Here is a 13,377-nt window from a genome sequence, read left to right as displayed (position 1 = left end):
CAGTTATAAACACCATCCTCATTTCTTAACAACCATTTCCTTTAACCTGGATGTATCTTTCATGGTATGGGGTTTCCCTAATAGCTCAGTTGGTAAAGAATTCTCCTGAAATGCAGGAAACCCAGGTTTCAATTCCTGGGTCAAGAAGATCTGCTGGAGAAGGGATAGACTATTCTTGGACTTCCCTTGTGGCTCAGCTGGTAAAGAATCCGCCCGCAATGCAGGAGACCTGGGTTCAATATCTGGATTGGGAAGATACCCTGGAGAAGGAAAAGGCTACCCACCACTCCAGGATTCTGACCTAGAGAATTCCATGGACTATCCATGGGATCTCAAAGAGTCGTACATAACTCAGCAACTTTCACTTTCAACTTTATGTAAAGGATCATGGTATACGCTGTCTTTTCTATTTTATTTCTTTCACTCAACATTGTTTTAAAAAATTCATTCAGACTGCTATCTGTAGCTCTATTCAGTTCAGTTCAGTTCAGTCGCTCAGTCGTGTCTGACTCTCCGCGACCCCATGGATCACAGCACGCCAGGCCTCCCTGTCCTCCCGGAGTTCACTCAAACTCATGTCCACAGAGTCGGTGATGCCATCCAGCCATCTCATTCTCTGTCGTCCCCTTCTCCTCCCGCCCCCATCCTTTCCCAGCATCAGACTCTTTTCCAGTGAGTCAACTCGTCGCATGAGGTGGCCAAAGTATTGGAGTTTCAGCTTTAGCATCAGTCCTTCCAATGAACTCCCAGGATTGATCTCCTTTAGAATGGACTGGTTGGATCTCCTTGCAGTCCAAGGGACTCTCAAGAGTAGCTCTATTAGGTTGGTGCAAAAGTAATTGCAGTTTTCTGCATTGTTGAAATTTGCTATTTGATACTGGAATACATTCTAAATAAATGTGGTTATATATCAATATATCGTTTTAATGTGCATTCTCACTTTATTTTTTTTTGCTAATGATTTATTACTTGCTGTTTATTTAATACTTATTTTAGACTATGGAAATGATCACTGGCAACATTAACAACACATTTGGCCCAGGAACTGCTAACGAATATATGGTGCAGTGGTGGTTCAAGAAGTTTCAAAGGAGACAAGAGCCTTACACATGAGGAGCATAGTGGTTGGCCATCAGAAATTGACAATAATTGAGAGCATCATCAAAGTTGATCCTCTTACAACTACATGAGAAGTTGCTGAAGAACTCCACATCGACCATTCTATGGTCATTTGTGATTTGAAACAAACTGGGAAGGTAAAAAAGATTGATAAGTAGGTGCCTCATGTGAAGTGAAAGTCACTCAGATGTGTCCGACTCTTTGAGACCCCATGGCCTATACAGTCCCTAGAATTCTCCAGGCCAGAATACTGGAGTGGGTAGCCTTTCCCTTCTCCAGGGGATCTTCCCAACCCAGGGATCGAACCCAGGTCTCCCGCACTACAGGAGGTTTACCAGCTGAGCCACAAGGGAAGCCTGGGTGCCTCATGAGCTGACCAGAAATTTTAAAAACATCATTTTAAAGTGCTGTCTTCTCTTATTTCACAACAATGAACCATTTCTCAATCGTATTGTGATGTGCAACAAAAAGTCGATTGTATACAACCAGTGACAACCACCTCAGTGGCTGGTTCAAGAAGACACTCCAAAGCACTTCCCAAAGTCAAATTTTCACCAAAAAACGGTCACGGTCACTGTTTGGTGGTCTGCTGCCTATCTGATCCATGACAGCTTTCTGAATCCTGGGGAAACCATTACATCTGAGAAGTGCACAATTTTCACCAGAAAACGGTCACGGTCACTGTTTGGTGGTCTGCTGCCTATCTGATCCATGACAGCTTTCTGAATCCTGGGGAAATCATTACATCTGAGAAGTGCACTCAGTAAATCAATGAGATACTCTGAAAATCCTAACACCTGCAGCTGGCATTGGGTTGCAACAACACCCGACCTCACGTCACACAACCAAAGCTTCAAAAATTGAATGAATTAGGCTACAAAGTTTTGCCTCATCCGCCATATTCACCTGACCTCTTGCCAACTGACTGCCACTTCCTCAAACATCTTGACAGCCTTTTGTAGGGAAAACACTTCCACAACCAGCAGGATGCAGAAAATGCTATTCAAGAGTTTGTTGAAGCATGGATTTTATGCTACAGGAATAAGAAAACTTATTTCTTGTTAGTAAACAACTGTTGACTGTAATGATTCCTATTTTGATTAATAAAGATGTGCTTGAGCCTAGTTATAATGATTCACTGTCTAAAACCATAATTATGTCTGCACCAACCTAATAGTTCATTCAAATTTCTTCCTTGAAAGCTTTCCCACTATATGAATATACATAATTTATTTAATGTTTGACTCTTACAGGACACTTTGGGTTTTTTCTGTTTGTCCTAACGCATGCACGTGAATCCTGTTGTACCGGTTATTCTGGTGCATTTACCCAGGGCGGGGGTGAGGGTTGCTGGGTCACAGGGTATTTATACACCTTCAGTTGATGGAGAGTGCTAAAGGCTTTTCAAAGTAGTAATGATTTATACTTCAGTATAAGCAGGGTAGAAGATTCTCATAGTACTCCAGGTCTACAATACCTGATACTATCAGACTCTGTCAGTCTCACTGGCATGTAGCTTTATTGGTTTTGATTTATTTTTCTCTTATTACTTAATGAAGTTGGGCACTTTTCCATGTCTACTGGCTATCTGGATATCCTTCTTTATGAAGTTTAAGAAAATTAGTCTTATTTTTAATTTTCTATTTCCAAATACTATACTTACATGACTATTTCTGACTAAATTTGAGGCAGTATCAGTTAACTTTCTAATTTACTAGGTAAGGATTTAGTTCCTTTACACTCTTTCATATATTCACTCTGCTTAGTAAAGTTATGTTATTATCAGTTTTTCCACCGGTCATGATCTCTTCCACATATAGTGATATACTTAAAAATCTATATTGCTGATCAACTATAAACTCTTTCAACGTCCCGCTTTGTAAAATGAGGACGTTCGTGTCTTTTCTCCTTTTTTCTACCTTCTGTCTACCTTCCAAACCTAGCTTTTATATTGTCAAAGTTGAAACTGATATTCTGTTCTATGTGCAGTTAAGTTTTCTGTTATTTGAGAGTCAGAATGGACTGGGAGAGATTGGGGGTGGGAGGAGACGGGGACGACAGAGAATAAGATGGCTGGATGGCATCACCGACTCTGTGGACATGAGTTTGAGTGAACTCCGGGAGTTGGTGATGGACAGGGAGGTCTCGCGTGCTGTGATTCATGGGGTCACAAAGAGTCGGACACGACTGAGCGACTGAACTGAACTGAACTGAACTGAATGGAGCAATGTTTATGAGAAGAGGCAGAAAGCCTGAACTCAAAGCCCCCATCCAACCATAAATCAGGGACAGGCTGGGCAAGTTCCTTCTCTGGCTTAGCTTCCTTTTCTGAAAAGCGGGAATGATACTAGCACTAACCTCATAAGGTTATTCAGGGCATTAAATGAGTTATATATATGTTAAAAATACTTAGAATATAATATATACTAAGCATATACCAGGACACAATACATTTCAGTACATACTAAGTGAATACTAAAACATACTAAGTATAGTTCAGGTTAGTTATTTGTTATTACATGAAAGTTGACAATAAAAGCTGCAAACCAAGATAGTATTTCTACTATTACAATTAATATTGCCCACTGCAGACATATACTGTGTCTCTATGAATAGATTATACCTCTTATACTGTTTCTGTGTCATTACCCTTGTATAGCATGACCACATACCCTCAGATGCCTTGGGTTGTTCCAGTTTATACCTGCTGTCCTGATGTTACAGAAGTATAGTGACCCACTTCAGTACTCTTGCCTGGAAAATCCCATGGACGGAGGAGCCTAGTAGGCTGCAGTCCATGGGGTCGCTAAGAATCAGACACGACTGAGTGACTTCACTTTCACTTTTCACTTTCACGCATTGGAGAAGGACATGGCAACCCAGTCCAGTGTTCTTGCCTGGAGAATCCCAGGGACGGGGGAGCCTGGTGGGCTGCCGTCTATGGGGTCGCACAGAGTCGGACACGACTGAAGCGACTTAGCAGCAGCAGCAGTGACTCCTTACATTATTAGTGTTCTGGTTTGGACAACAAATTAGATAGGTGGTCACTGTCTCTGTGTGTCACTGAAAAGGGGGACACCTGTAATGTCAGGTGTAAGTGGATTCTTCTCTTGCTCACCAGTATTAGTTTAAAATCTACCATAGTTTAGGGAATTCACTATAGGAACTCACACTTTCACTGCCAAGGACATGAGTTCAATCCCTGGTTGGGGAACTAAGATTCTGCAAGCTGAGGTGCAGGCCCCTCCACCACCCCCAAAAAAATCTACCATAATTTAGTTCACTTCATGTTTATGTCAGTGTAGCTTTTTTTTCTCTGGAGTTCAATTTCCTCCTCCTCTTCCTCTCCCTCCTCCTTTCCAACAGTATCTAATGCATAGTAAGTACAATACGCCTCAATGTGTTTCTAAGCTGTCAATCACACAACCAATGGAAGGCTCTCAAATCTATATCAGCTGACTCTGCACTGAATCCACTGTTCCCCAAATCCCCGATTACCTTCCTTCTTAGTCTATTCCCTCATTTGGCTGGATTATTTCTACAAATAACTTGTATAGCACAGGGGGTAAGCTTTTCAAATTTCTTTACGTACAAAATATCTTATTCAGCCTCCACTTATGACTGATAGTCTGGCTGGAAGCAAAACCCTAGGGTGAAAATTATTTGCCTGAAAAACCTTAGAGGTATCTTTCTAATGCCTTCCAGAATCCGTGGTGCTGATGACAACAATGATAAAGTCCGATTTTATTTTTTTTTAGGTGACCAGTATTTTTTCCTTTGGAATGGATGTATCTTTTCAGTATTTTAAAATTTCATAGTGAAGAGTATCTAGGTAGAGGCTAGTTTTGTTTAGCTATTTTCAGTTTGAGGCCTGAAGCTTACTTTCAGCTATGGGGAATTTTCCTGCCCTTTGACAGCTTCCCTCCATTTTTTTCTGGATCTAGAATTTTTTATAGGAACATGCTGGACATCCTCGATGCTGCTGCTGCTGCTAAGTCACTTCAGTCGTGTCCAACTCTGTGTGACCCCATAGACAGAAGCCCACCAGGCTCCCTTGTCCCTGGGATTCTCCAGGCAAGAACACTGGAGTGGGTTGCCATTTCCTTCTCCAATGTGTGAAAGTGAAAAGTGAAAGTGAAGTCGCTCAGTCATGTCCGACCCTTAGCGACCCCACGGACTGCAGCCTACCAGGCTCCTCCATCCATGGGATTTTCCAGGCAAGAGTACTGGAGTGGCCTCTCCTAATATATCACTTCTATCACATTTTCCATTCTTTCTTTTTTATATACTGTTAATTCCTACTGAATTTATTTCAGCAACCACATTTTCATTTCCAAGAGATTTCTCTGCTTTCTGACATTCCCTTTTTAATTAACACCCTATTCTTATTTTAAAGTTTCCAGCTCCTTTTAAGTCTCTTTAAGGACATGATTTAGGGTTTTTTCTTAAATTATTTTGTTCCCTAAATTTTCCCTGGTCCTACTAGGATTTTTTTTTACTCTTTCCCCACCTCTCTTGTTGTAAGCTTTACTCAACTACCAGGTGTATGATAGTTATTTTCTATTTAAGAATGAGAGCAAAAAGCTCCCTGGAAGTCAGTGACTGACTGGCTTTTCTAATGCAGGAAAAAGTGAGTAGTAACTGTAATAGGATACCCCAGGTACTCTTTTCTAGGGTGTAAAAACTCACAATAGCTGCCCTAGTTGTCTCCAGTTTAATTTTTTCAAAATGAAATTATCTCATTTCAGGAGAGTGAGGGTGGGGCTGGGAGTCAACTCTTTCAAGCACAAACTCGATGAGCTCCCCCTATTTCACTCACCTGCTTAGCTAACTTCACTCTGTCTCCCACACACACATCTGAGTATGGAGCTATTTCTGCAGGGGCATCAGATTCCCCCTCAGCTGCAGGTGGTCCCTGGGCATATTGTAGATGATGGTTCCCCTTGTTCTACTGCTTCAGTTTCACACTCTTCCACTTATCTCCTGTCTTTCAAAGATATTCTGAAATCTCTTGATTGTGGTGGTTTTATATATTTAAACACTTGGATACCATCATTTTAGTGTCTTGTTAAAACGAAGAAGAGCTGAAAGGGTTCTCACAGCATCCTGAATCTATTCTGTAGTCACAGTTTACAAAACTTCTTGGTCTTCCCCAGTGTCTACAACTGCTCTTAGAAATATCAATACAATATCCCGACCTACTGGTGAAGGAAATGAATACAACACATCTAAAATGACACTGAATGTGGGTTAGATGCCCTAGGGTCCTGTCTTACTCTACAACTTACTAGTAAACCACTTATGTGCTACAAATTGTAGGTCTCATTTATAAGAAGAAAAGGGGGTACTTCTACGTGAACTACAGATTCCTCCTACTGTAATATTTCATAATAAAATTTCTCTACATTATCACTAATTTTAACTAAAAAATTAAAACCTAACTTTTTCTTTTAAAAATCAAACAGTAATTTCCGTTGTCCTTTAATAATGGGCTAGTTCAAAATTTATCAAGATTTCATACTAAAAGAAAATCATACTAATTAAAAAAATTAAACACAGACTTTGTAGCACAATAACAAGGTTCCCTCAAATTGCGTTTCCCTTATTTACTACAAATTATCAGCTCTGCATTTAAGTTGAAATAAAATTAATATATTATTTTGAAGAGTAAAAATTTCTTATGAAGATCAATTTTTCTTTTCTGTCCATACAAACAGAAGTATGGAATGACATTAGATGTCAGGTTTATTTGGCAATATAATGGAGCTTCTTGCTGTTTTATATTTAGGAAAGGAGAATATCAATATTGAAATATTTTTTCAACTTTTCATTAAAAATGAGGTCATACACCCCTCCTATAAAAAGAATTGTCAATTTTCTCATCTGTAAAATAAGGGCACTGAATCAGCTGACTATATTCATTCAGAACTCAATTTCTTCAAGTTTATCTTAAAGATTCTCCCTATATCTAATATTAAGGTTCTAAAGAAAGGCAAATATGTAACTAGTGACATGTTTTGATTGTCTGCTTAGAGTTCAAATGTCCACCATTTACCTTGGTCTAAGCTAAGTTCACGGAGAAGGCAATGGCAAGCCACTCCAGTACTATTGCCTAGAAAATCCCACGGATGGAGGAGCCTGGTAGGCTGCAGTCCATGGGGTCGCTAAGGGTCGGACACGACTGAGCGACTTCACTTTCACTTTTCACTTTCCACTTTCACACATTGGAGAAGGAAATGGCAACCCACTCCAGTGTTCTTGCCTGGAGAATCCCAGGGACGGGGGAGCCTGGTGGGCTTCCGTCTATGGGGTCACACAGAGTCGGACACGACTGAAGTGACTTATCAGCAGCAGCAGCAGCAAGCTAAGTTCAAAGGGATACAACGCAGACAGGAGGGGAAAACAGAAAGATCCCACACAAGTTGTCAAGTATTGCAGTCAGATGCAACTAATCTGTTTGAAAAATAATTTTCTCTGTATCTTTAAAGTGATAACTTTATACCTGCAACGCTTCCTGTTTCAAATTGATTTTCTCTGGCTCTTCCTGAACACTTTCTGAGGAATCATCGACCTCTTCGATTTCTGAGGAGGAAGGACTCTCTACAGTCACAGTCACAGGAAAATCTGATTGCTTTAAAAAAAGAAGACAAAATTGTATAAAAGATAACATGAACAAGATACCAAATATCCAAATATTAAAGGGCATTTAACACGAGCGATCTGAGGTATCAAGTCATTATTTGTCAATGTCTCCCACTGCTCCTTAGTCTAAAACAAGCAATGACAAAGTAAAATTACAGTAACTTGTTTTTGCTATGTTATTGTACAGACCTCTGGTGTACATGGTTAGGATTAGTATTTGGAATTGTCCGTATTATTTTATTAAGTTTCTTTCAAAGAAGACAAGTAAGGAGCCAGGGTAAACATTTTTTCTCAGATCACCTTTATACCTCAAACCAGAAATTTATTCTTCACCATCAGACACAAATAGTCTGGAAGAAAATGTAGTTTTTAGGAGGGCAATTCATCAGTAAGGGGACTGGTAAAGAATCAGAAGAATAATTAGAAAGTCAGCATATCCAAACTGTGAATAATAAACAATTTAAAAAAATTAGTCACATATACATATATAATTAAAACTGACCTATCAAAAATTTTATTTTCTCATCATCCTTAAGCCAAAACTAGTGTAATTATAATTCAGTTCTCCTACTGAGCTTCACTGCCACTGGAATGTTGTTCAGTAAGACACTTCCATTTAAAAAGTGACCGGGTCACAACCCCATAAAAGTCTATAGGTCAAAAGGACATTTGTTAGTTTTCTATAACTGTGCAGAAGACAAGTCACTAGGATATCATTCTGACAAGCCCTGCAGGAGAGGAAACTCCCAATGGTAGAATGAAGCATGCACCCCTCCACCAGGCATCCAAGTGCAGGACTGACAGCCAAGGTGCTCTTCTTTTAATCTCAGCAGAGCAACTACACAGTCTCCTAAGACCACTGGCAGGATTAGCTTGCTCCAAGGCCATGAGGCTGTAAAAGAAGAAGAGCGCGCAGCCTTGGTGAGGAAGCAGGGACACTCAGAGAGCAGAGGTTTGGGACGTGTTGCTTCATATTGGCTTGAAAATCAGGAACTTCTACAGACAGCCCCAAACAATATTTTCTGAAAACACATGAACACTCTTGGGTATGACAGCTCCACATAAGAGGTTAGAAATGGCAATCAAGTTCATTTTACTGGGTAACCGCTGACTTGTGGACTGGAGAACACACTTCCTTGTTTAGAGAGATAACCACAAGACTCCCAGTGTGCCACATCCATACAACTACACAGAGGCAATGGGAGAACAAGACAGGTTTTAAATGGATTTATTTCAGAGAGGGATTTTTTTTTTTGTAAGGCTCTGTTCAGTTTAAAAAGCAAAGAGTATGATCTTCCACCCTTTCCAGTTCAACACCCTGTATACAATAAATATAATAACCACATACCTGCAACTGATTACACACATCACGAGCTTTGATTAATGGAAAACCCCTAAAAAGATATTAACAAAACAAAGTCATATCTTGATGTACACACATCACCAGTTAAACGCATTTAATATAAGTTCTTAGTATCATGTACAATATCCACATAGAATTGTATATAAAAATAAGTCAGCTCAAAACAAGGACCTGGAAGGCTCTGCTATGAAAAAAAGTGAACAGAATTTAGCAGACCCGCTTTGTGAAAACTCTCTGAACTGCTGAGAGGCACCTTTGGTTCCTACGTTCAAGGTGGTTGAGATTTCAGTCTACCTTCTTACATGGTGGTATGAATCGTTCTCTAATTTACAACTCCTTGTGATGAGGATTGACCTGAGATTAATAAGTGTCTCAAGAAGAAGATATGAAAACACAAAGCTCTTAAACTTAACTGCTGCTGCTGCTGCTGCTAAGTCACTTCAAAGACTGGAAATTCAATATTATAGTTTATGCTTTAAGAATCTATATTACCATTTGCAAAAAGGTAGTCAGTTGTCCAATGGGGATTATAAATATCAACTAAATGTGAGCAATTGAACATGTACTTTACACAGTAATTACTTCAGGTACTATTTAAAATCAATTCTCTTTGTTTTCTTAAGCAATTGTTAACACCGAATTTCATCAATGTGCTCAGATGCTCAGTTGTGTCTGACTCACTGTGATCCTATGGACTCTAGCCCACCAAGCTCCGTTATCCATGGGCTTTTTCAGGCAAGAATACTGCAGTGGGTTGCACTATTTCCTCCTCCAGGGGATCTTCCCAACCCAGGGACCAAACCCACGTTTCCTGCGTATCCTGCATTGCCAGGTGGATTCTTTACCACTAGCACCATTCTAATTTCATGAATATCACCAAATAAGTCACTTGAAAATAACCTAGAGCAATTTATTTCATCTAGCAAGCTTAGAGCTATAGTTGAAAAATTTTACTCACAGCTCTATGACAAAATTAGTATGAACTTATCCCCTGGATAAGTAATTAGCTAAAGCTAGTGAAAGTCTAGTTTGACAAACTAAATCTGATTTACTGAATTAAGCTGGTTGATTTAGATGAGGTCTATGGTAAAGCATCTGCCTGCAATGCTGGAGACCCGGGTTCAATCCCTGGGTGGGGAAGATCTCCTGGAGAAGGCAATGGCAAACCACTCCAGTATTCTTGCCTGGAAAATCCCACGGATGGAGGAGCCTGGTAGGCTACAGTCCATGGGGTCGCAAAGAGTCAGACACAACTGAGCGACTTCACTTTCACTTTCAATCCACTATTCCCATGCCTAAAATGTCTTTTTTCCCATTGCTACAGATCCAAATTTCTACTTCTGTGCTATAGGGCTTGGCTCAACTACATCTGCCTTTACTGAAACTTTTCTCATCTGCATGACTGGAGAGAATATTAGTCTCTTCATGATTCCCACGGAGTTACCTCTGTTGTGACACTTGAGAAACAACTTCAAACTCCCAATTATTTTTTTTTTTCTTAGAGGACTCATTAGGCACAAGCCATGTGTGAGTTACCTTTCTTCCTCTATAGAAACCACCAGAGACCTCCCACAGAATAGAAGCTCCAAAATAAAGAATTCTAAATGACTGAAAGACAGAAAATGAAAACACTCTACCTGTTCCTTTTTGCACGTTCTGCAGTACGCCATGGCAGGAAACCAGACACACCAGGCGGCAGAGGTTCAGGAGCATAAGAATCTTTACCAGTGGAGTGTTTCTTTCCATTACTTACAGGTTTCTTTGTGGCCAATCCTATGTTTGAGAAATCATGAGAAGAGAGAATCAAATGCACTAAAAACCTACAGAGCAACTATCACATGCGTACACACTGAAAGGAATAAAACAAGCACTTCACGATGATGTCAAGGCCATTAAAAACAGAATCGTTTTGTAAAAATGTTTTACATAGGCCAGCAATTTTTAAAAATGTAAGTCCACTACAGTAACAAGTTATTTTAACTAAAACAAAAGTTCTGAGGTATGCAGAACATGCAAAAATAAATTTTTAAAAAATCCCAAAGAATGATACATTTTATGTATCATGCAGAGACACTCAATCTGAATCTTAGAACACCTTTGGCATTTCTGAATCCCAAGAATAGAGAAACATAAATACACCCATGACTTCTGCCAAACAGAATCTTTGGGATTAGACCAAAATTTCATTTTAAGATTTTTCTATGTAAAAACAAATAAAAGTTATGACTGTATACAAGTTGCCAGGTGGTAGATAAGTCAATGTTACCCTCCTATAAGTCTGTTGACCTTCATTGTTCATTTGATTTCATATAGAAAACACAAAAAAAATACACAAAAAAAGTGAAACCCACTGGATGAAAGAGTGAAACGTGGAGACTCACCCTACATTTCAGTACTAAAGGGTCAAGTAGTTTTATAAGAAATATTTATAAGAAATACTTTTGGTAGCAAAAATGAGACTTACAAGCTAATAATTTCTTTAGAACAAACCATATATTAAAATTCACATTTAAATGTTTAATTTGAACATTACTGAAAACAAACATCATAGGTTAAAATGATTGTATTTATTCTTCAAAGCTACTGTACTTTAGCAGCATTAGGATGGCGTGTAAAATAGAGTGTATGTGGTGATACAGGACAAATGTTTCATATAGTATAGCTTACTGATAACCACATGATCCTGTGTGATTTCTTTGGATAAATTTACATGCCTTAAAATAAAGGGCTCAGTTCATTTTGTGCTATTTTGTTTTTTAACTTAATTACATTTAAAAAAAGTCTATATGCACATAGTTTGTATGTGTACACCTTTACTTGCAGAAAGTAATGCAAATATATTTGTAATTAAAATTTTTTAAATTACATTTGTCTCATTAGGAGATAAAAACATTTCCGATAAAAGTTCCCATCTTTTTAAGGCATACATAATTACACTGTAGATGTGACACAATTCACACAGTTATTTAACTCCTATACTCACCTGGATTTACCTATATAGTCAGACATTGATTTGGCTTACCTCTATGTCTCCAAATAACTGAAGCAAATACAAAAGAAAAAAAAAAGCCCAAGAAATAAAATAAAATTACTCTTAAAATAGCTCACTGAGCTTGTAAACGTCAGCTACATTTCCACTTTGTTTAATCATGCCAAATTTTAAAAAATGTGCTTTATTCTCATTCCATGATGCCCTATTCTATACCACCACATACTAATATTACAGAATTTCTAAGATGTTTTATATATACATGTTTTATTTACCTATATTTCTATTTCTAATATTATAGCAAGTCAAATTAGCTATTTTAAGAACCCTTTACACATGATATAAACTTTTAATAATAGTATATAATTAGTGTTACATAAAAATCTTAATTTCTTTTTATATATCGTTTGATTGATTACTAAACTATCACTATCTTAAAGTAACAGTTGGCAGACAAATCATAGGCTATTTTTGATTTAAGGTACACTCTAGACAACTTATATTTAAAGCAAGCTGATTAATGGGAAATCAAAATCATACATTTTTTAGTAGGAAAAAAAAAGAAGTTGTATTTCTGAAGATGTTTATAATAGTTTATTTCAGGTTATTTCCAATTTTTCACAAATTTCAATTGCAAAATACTAGAAGTAATCATCAACCAGGAAATAGTGTCAAAATAACAAACTTTTTATGAAATGTAAACACAGAAGCTGGTTAATATTAACATCCCTTTAAATTAATTTATAATTTCTATATTCTATAAATTCTCATAATACATATCAAGGCAATTATAGTCCTACTAATAATATTTATGTGGTTAATACTGGCTGTTTTAATTTCAGCACATTGGAAAACATAAGGGCTATAAGTTCTAGTAGCATTAAAAAGAAGTTACCAATTCTAATAGTAGCTTTTCCTTTTCGACTGCTTCCCAAAATTATGGTTCTCTTTTTCTGTCTAGCAGCTTTGGATGGTTCCTTCACTGATGGAGAAGTTATCCACTGGTACTGAGAAAGAAAAAATAAATATGCCATTTAAGTTACAGGTAATTTATGAAGGTTTGATCTTCATTGGAAATTAAAATAAAAGGTTTCTGATAGCATTTCTGGGAACCTGAATTAAAGAATTACACAATATTTTCAAAAACAGAAAAACCATTTGATTTGACTAAAAACTTAGTTTAAGATGGCAGAAAGTATCCTTATAATTTTTTTTTTTTAAGAAAGAAAGACATTAAAGTGAAACTCTTCCTAGAAAACTAAAA

The 13,377-nt window shown here is 37.9% G+C and overlaps 1 protein-coding gene across 2 annotated transcripts in view; it reads right to left on the bottom strand.

The window, feature by feature from the left end:
• The window catches only part of CEP78 (centrosomal protein 78), a 38,217-nt gene that overhangs the window by 12,085 nt on the left and 12,755 nt on the right, over positions 1-13,377 (bottom strand). For both annotated transcript variants that reach the window (XM_055426925.2, XM_055426927.2), the window contains exons 8-11: positions 13,009-13,120; positions 10,762-10,897; positions 9,110-9,155; positions 7,622-7,750 (exon numbers count right to left, since the gene is read on the bottom strand). In XM_055426925.2, the coding sequence (XP_055282900.2) occupies positions 7,622-7,750; positions 9,110-9,155; positions 10,762-10,897; positions 13,009-13,120 (423 nt within the window). The remainder of the gene's footprint in view (positions 1-7,621; positions 7,751-9,109; positions 9,156-10,761; positions 10,898-13,008; positions 13,121-13,377) is intronic.

The sequence above is a fragment of the Moschus berezovskii genome, chromosome 7, assembly GCF_049115385.1.
Source record: "Moschus berezovskii isolate FMDL1 chromosome 7, NW_MosBer_1.0, whole genome shotgun sequence".
In the NCBI taxonomy this organism is placed as follows: Eukaryota; Metazoa; Chordata; class Mammalia; order Artiodactyla; family Moschidae; genus Moschus; species Moschus berezovskii.
This window is presented reverse-complemented; position numbering and strand designations above follow the sequence as displayed.